At 38.0% G+C, this 6,757-nt stretch overlaps 1 protein-coding gene across 1 annotated transcript in view; it reads left to right on the top strand.

The window, feature by feature from the left end:
- ANKRD46 (ankyrin repeat domain 46) overlaps positions 1 to 6,757 on the top strand; it is a 7,003-nt gene extending 246 nt beyond the window's left edge. Inside the window, 3 exon segments of the mRNA XM_010024054.1 lie at positions 1 to 85; positions 1,383 to 1,541; positions 6,205 to 6,757. The exon segment at positions 1 to 85 is cut by the window's left edge and continues 28 nt beyond it. Coding sequence (XP_010022356.1) covers positions 1 to 85; positions 1,383 to 1,541; positions 6,205 to 6,421 — 461 coding nt within the window. The 3' untranslated portion in view covers positions 6,422 to 6,757.

Below are 6,757 nucleotides of genomic sequence, written 5' to 3' on the forward strand. Positions count from 1 at the left end.
ACCAAGGTAACACAGCCCTTCACCTGTGTGGGCATGTGGACACCATCCAGTTCCTAGTTTCTAATGGACTTAAAATTGATATTTGGTAAGTCACTTTTTTTTATTTTACTTTAAACTTATCTTGAAGTTTACTTTTTTATTTTTTTTATATATATATATGTCTTCTGTTGCCAGAGCCTTGAATATAAATCTCTTGCTGAATTGTTGTATTTGATGCAATTCCACTTTAAGATGTCACTTAAAAATCCCACAAAATTAAGAAGGCAGGAAAACAATAAGAGGCCACTTCTAGTCTGTGCAACAAGCAAAGCAAATAAACAGAGCAGCTGCTGCTGCAGGCTGCTGGATCTAATTCTGCCTCACCGATGACATTGCTGCCCTGGTTTGGCCAGACAGCCAGGTGTGGGAGGTTGGCACCAAAGGAAAAATCACATTGACTGCTTTAAAAGAATTTTCTCCACTACAGTTCTATTGTTGTAATTCTTGTACTGTATGAGACAAAGGAAATACAGTGTATGTGTGTGTCAGTTCATTCCCATACTCCTTTGGTAACAATGCTTCCTTTCAGTGCTTTCCCCCTCCCTCAAAGTCTGTGACTCAGTCCTTCTTTTAAATATTGTATAGTCTTTCCTTCTGGCTTTCAGCAGCTGTCAGATGCCAGGGCTCAGATGTAAGCTCTCAAGCTGCAAAATAGCTAGCTGTTTCATTGCAGTAATGGAATTGTTTTGTTTGTGGAACTTTGTGCATACTTAAAACACGTGCAAAAACCAGTAGTAACTTCAAAACCTTTGAGTTTTTTAACCTGTCCCTTTTTCACCTGTCCCCCATTAATGTTTTCAACTCAGCAAAACTAGTTATTGGCAGACTAGATTCTTTAAGGGTACTTTCAAACAACTGGTGAAAATCTCTACTCTGAAGGCAGCTCTACTCCTATTTGGTATTACTTTAATAATAGCAGAGGGACCATCTGTATTTTATTTCATTTTTGCCTGGTGTCCTAATACTCACATGGAAAAGGAACTCTGAGGAACCAGATTGCACAATTCTGTCTTGAAATTAAGCTTAAAATTGAATACTGCCATAATTCTATTGCTTATTTTTTGTTCTAACACCCAGAGATTCCAATTAGATTACAGTACTAGGAATTCTGATTTTATTTAGAAGAAAAAGGGTTGTGCAATTTCAAACCTAAATATACCAATTTTCTTCTATAGTCAATTATGTTACAAGTTTTATAGGTGGGTATTTCTTACTGTCTGATATGACAGAAAATAGTTCTGAGGACTCAGTGAATTGTAATGTTTTATACTGAGTTGTCTTGTTACAAAATTCTATATTAAAAGTTTCTTTTCTTCTCATGTCCTTTTGTGGGGTCATTTTAGCAATCACCAAGGTGCAACACCGCTTGTTCTGGCAAAACGAAGGGGTGTGAATAAAGATGTGATTAGACTGCTGGAATCTTTAGAGGAGCAAGAGGTGAAAGGATTTAACAGAGGAGCTCACTCAAAGCTGGAAACAATGCAAACTGCTGAAAGCGAAAGGTATTTACAAAACAGAAATAATTACTAGGAGAAATAATGTTTATGGCTTTTCTGTTTTTGTGATTGTTTATTCCTTGAAACTATCAGACCAGATCAAAATAACATTTTAAATTTTGAAAAAATCTGCAAACAGATCAAATGTAAGAAAAAGAAAACTTTTTTTCTATTGAGATTTGCATCTTATGGTTGGAATTTTTAAAATAATTAAGGATACAAAAATACAGGATTTTATACAGTGCCAGAGATGAAATTTCTATTGGTAGTCTGGAAAAGATGGAGAATAAAATAAATTTCTTGTTGGCTAAAGAGATGGTTAAAGGAGAACTGAAAATTTCAGGAAAATGGCTGAGAATTTCAGCGAACATGTTGTGTTAGAGGGAAGTTACTAATGAATTTCTAAAGGTCTGGTTCTGGGACTGTGCTTACTCAGAATTTGCATAAATTATATTGGCACAGAAAGTAGTAGCATGTTAGTGAGACTAAGAAGTGAGATATTGGCAACCCAGAGGAAAACTGGGAAGGCACAGACAAAAACCTGGGATGACAAGGGACACAAAATGAGTAGGAATAACTTGTGGCTCAGTAGCACAAATTGCAATTTCATTTACCTAAAGCTGTATGCTGTAAAGTGGAAGTTCCCCAGTGGAAAGTGGTAAAGGAGAATAAGCTTGATGTAGTTCCAGTGGAAGCAGTGAAAGTCAGTTCCAGGAGTTGATGCTACCCTGAAAACGCAATGAAGTCCTACAAAGCACAAAATGACAGATTTCCACTATGTAAAACTGCCAGTGCTGTTGTAAAAAGCAGAGTATCTGCTGCTGTGTAGTACATTTTACAATGCTCTTTAGCCCCAGTCCAAGAAGTTTTATTTTATCCCTTAAGAAGCGTGGAGAAGCGTTACTTCAGTGCGCCAGGCAACAGAGCGTCTCCTTGCGAAAGGCAGCAACTAGAGCTCGCTTTAACCTGGCAGAGGAAGGCTGAGGTGTGTGGCTGCTGACAAGAAATACTGGTTTTGAACAACATAAAGTGACTGTTTAAGACAAAAGACGATGATAGCGCAGGAGAAAAAGGACACAGATAAACCACAAATGCTTTTGATTGAAAATTGGGAGTGGTTTTTTACAGTAAGCTTCCAAGACAGCCTTCTTGTAGGATTAAATGAGGCAAGAAGCCTTGCACATTTCCAAGGAGGCTAATTCTCTTGCAGAGATCACTGAATTATCAGTGAACGTGACAGAACTTGGATTTCAGATTAATAATGCAAGAGATCTTTCCAGTACTGTTTGGTTGTGTTGTGTTGGGGGGTTTTGTTTTGTTGTGGGTATTTGTTTGCTTGTTTGTGGGGTTTTTTTTAATTGTATTGGAAACAGGATATCAGTGTTGTTTGGAATACTTGTTTTTATACTGTATTTATTCACATTTTCAGGTTTTTATTGGCTAATAATGAGTATGAACTGTGACTGCTGGAACACTGTGTCACAGAAGACAGGGAGTTTTGTCACATAATTGTTGTTCACTTTGTGTCAAAATGTACACAGCCGAGACTGTAAATGAAAATTAAACCCTGTAGATGGAGTTGCTATCTAAGATACTCCCAGTGAGCAGACTGGAAGTTCATTCTTACATATTAAGTGACCCCACTCATCAGAGAGGCTGTTTTAAGCCCTGAAATAGAAAACTTAATGTTATTCTCAAAATTACAAGGCTATAAATGATAAGAATGCATGCATTTCTTGCTGACTGAACTAAATTTCATTGAAGGTTTCTTGTCACATCAAAATGCATTTATGCTGATTTTGTTTAAACATATGGACCAACAGCTCAGCCCCATTTAAATTCCAGCTTTTGATTCCATAGTGTCCCTTTAATGAACATAGCTTCCTTTCTGTTATTTGACCTTCATAAATGTTATATTGTTTGGTTTGGCAAGGAAGTCAGCAACTCTCCTTGGGGAGAGGCACAGAGACATAAACAGTGCACTACCCAGCTTGCTTGTGAACGTGTTTAAAATGTCTGAAATACGGTATTTTTAAAATAACAAATAACAGATGCCTACAGAAGCAAGAGCAAGTGAGCTCGTCTGCTGTTTGCTTTGTAAATAAATAATGTCTTTATAATGGTTGGCTTTTGAGACCTCCACAGTTTCGTTCCTCCCTCTTAGTATTATTTTCACATTTTAGAGACACTTAGATGAATGTCTCCTGTCCTTTCCCACCGCACCAACACTCTTACATTATGTATGAACCTATGGAGAAATAATGGTTGCTCTTTCTGAAAACAGTCTCTGACTTAAGTTTTCTGCTGCGTGTTACATGCAGTGCTGCTGCTCTGGAAGCAGAGGCCAGGGCTAGGTTCCTGAGTGAAATTTGTTTTGCCTTGCTTGGCACTCCTCCCGGTGAGGAGAGGCACTGTGCTCTTTGGAGGCAGAGCTCACTCTGTCCATCTTCCAGCACAGACAATCTGTCCATGTACACAGCACAGCATGACCTGTGACTGCGCCCACAAGTGCATCCAAATGTCAATTCCATATTGTGTTGGAAACAGAAGAGAACATCTGTCTGAGCTGTGGGGCACAAACTCTTCTATAGAATGCATTGCTGCATTACCGTTACCATCTTAAGCAGCTGTAATTCATAATAAGAACAGAGATTCCAGGGAGACCTGATAGCAGCTTCCAGTACCTAAAGGGGCCTACAAGAAATCTGGAGAGGGACTTTTTACAAGGCATGTAGGGGTAGGACAAAGGGGAATGCCTTTAAACTGAAACAGGGGAGATGTAGATTAGATATTAGGAAGAAATTCTTCCCTGTGAGGGTGCTGAGGTGCTGGCACAGGTTGCCCAGAGAAGCTGTGGCTGCCCCATCCCTGGCTGTGTTCAAGGCCAGGCTGGACAGGGCTTGGAGCAACCTGGTCTAGTGGAAGGTGTCCCTGCCTGTGGCAGCACAGGGGAATAACACTGAATTTAATTGGGTTGTAATATAACATAGCAAAAGTGTTTTCTATGTACCCTTTTCTATTTAATGAGCAAGCATGTGATCTTTTCAGTTAAATTGCATTGCACCTTTATTTAACCTCTGTGTGGTTATGTATTAACTAGTTAGTACTTAATGAGTGAGTAGTTCTGTTAGACACCAATGGCTGTCTTATTAAACCCTTTGTTTTGCTTGGGAAACCATAATAAGCAAGATGACTAAATCTTGCAGCTATGGGCAAGCAAATAGAGCTTTACAGCGGGTAAATATTTAAAAACCAAAAAAGCCAAGCTCTTTAATAGGCAGTTTCTGAAATCGGCACATGATGCTGCAATACTTGAGCAAGCTACGGGAGTTCAGGCTAATTATTCTTCAGTGGCTGTACTTCCTCAGAAAAAGTAACATATGAATAGTGGGAAGTTTTTCAGTGGTGTAATCTTAGGAGAAAGATTTATAAATGAGACCTTTTTCTGATAACAATGATTTGTCAGTTTATTATTGTCACCAAGAACGATGTCATTTCTGCAATTAGTTTTGACATGGAAATTACTTTTCCCTGAAATATTTTCTTTTATTGTTGCTGTAAGAGATGTATAGAAATGTGGTAACTGAAATCAGTTAGAAGGGAGGAGAAAAATTGGGTTTTCTCTGCTTACCTTCTGCTACTGACATCATCGTGTACGTAATTGGTTTCACCATTTCTTTTCTGTGCTTGTCAAAGCCTGATCCTGTAAACACCTGTGTGCGTAATTTCACTTAAGTGAGAAGTAATAGGACTGTGCAGATGGCTACATTTTTACGTAACTAAAATCAAGTGGTGAGAAAGTTTCCCTATTCTTTGTGATGTTTTTCATACAGCAACAGAGAAAGTTTCCTGTTGTAAACCAATTGTGAACCCAGCAAAATAGGGAGAATGATACAAGAAGCCATGCACTATTTGAAACAACTTATGTATTTCTAAAGGAGATACATTGTTAAGATGGCAGCTTCATTCTTATTTTATGTTTGTTTCTCATTTAAAAGTGAGAGTTCCAGTCCCTAATTTATAGTCTTACAATTTAAGAGGGCCTGATGGATTGGTAGTAGAAGGTTAACACAGCAGTTGCTGAACACCATATGGTAGAAAATGGCAGTGACAATTTGTCTTGAAGATCAGAAAGTTTCTGAACTTCTTGTTACCCAAATTTATTGTTTTCTGTGATGTTATTATGCCAGAGAAGAGGCCTCTGTAACAAAGATTCAGGAGAGTAGTAAAGATCACTACAGATTTCAGAATGTAAATTATATTGGTTAAAGTTTCCATTTTATTAATCAGAGGTTATTTTTACATCATAATTTGTTAACAAGAGCTGTGCCCCTTGAGGTTTTAGTTTATGCTTCATTAAAGTTTACTAAGCTGTATTTAGTAGGAATTATGAGAACTGACTTTTGAAGGCTTCTAGATGGCCAGCCTACAAACAAATTATCATTCTTTTTACACAGGTTAATAAAACATCCTTTCAACTAAATTAAGTTTAGAGTTAGGAGTCTTTTCCTGATCTGCTTTGTCTTGATTTAGCAGAGGCAATGCTATACAACTGCAGGTGGGTTTAGTTTTTAATTTAGAATGTTTCAGTTGCTCTTAGTAGGATTACTGTCATACTTAAAGGTGCATTCTTTTGCTCTGATGTATTTTTAACTTTAATCCTTTGTAGTGCAATGGAAAGCCATTCCCTCCTTAATCCAAACCTACAGCAAGGTGAAGGAGTTCTTTCCAGTTTCCGGACGACATGGCAAGAGTTTGTGGAAGACCTGGGCTTCTGGAGGGTCCTGCTCCTCATCATTGTCATTGCTCTTCTGTCACTTGGAATAGCATACTATGTTAGTGGGGTGCTTCCTTTTGTAGAAAACCAGCCTGAGCTGGTGCACTGAAGCAAATGAGAAGAAGTGCACCATGGTTTTCCCTGTTCTAATGTTATTTTGAGCTTCTTGGAATTATTCTCTTCGTGCAGGCAGTGGCAGCTGTAGATACTGTTTGCCTTTTGTACTTATTAACCCCTTTGAAAGAGGGATTCATTCAAGTAAAACACTAAATTCTAAAGCATTCCTAAGCTACCTCTCACTTACCTTGACTTGCAAATAAGATGTGAAGATAATCCTCTCTGTTGATAAAATATTACGATTAGAAAAGGCCTTTCTTAATGAATATTAAATTCCTGGGCATAAAACATATATCCTAGTACAGAACCAAATTTGATTAATTTTCCC

The sequence above is a fragment of the Nestor notabilis genome, unplaced genomic scaffold (assembly GCF_000696875.1).
Source record: "Nestor notabilis isolate BGI_N333 unplaced genomic scaffold, ASM69687v1 scaffold14241, whole genome shotgun sequence".
NCBI classification, from domain to species: domain Eukaryota; kingdom Metazoa; phylum Chordata; class Aves; order Psittaciformes; family Psittacidae; genus Nestor; species Nestor notabilis.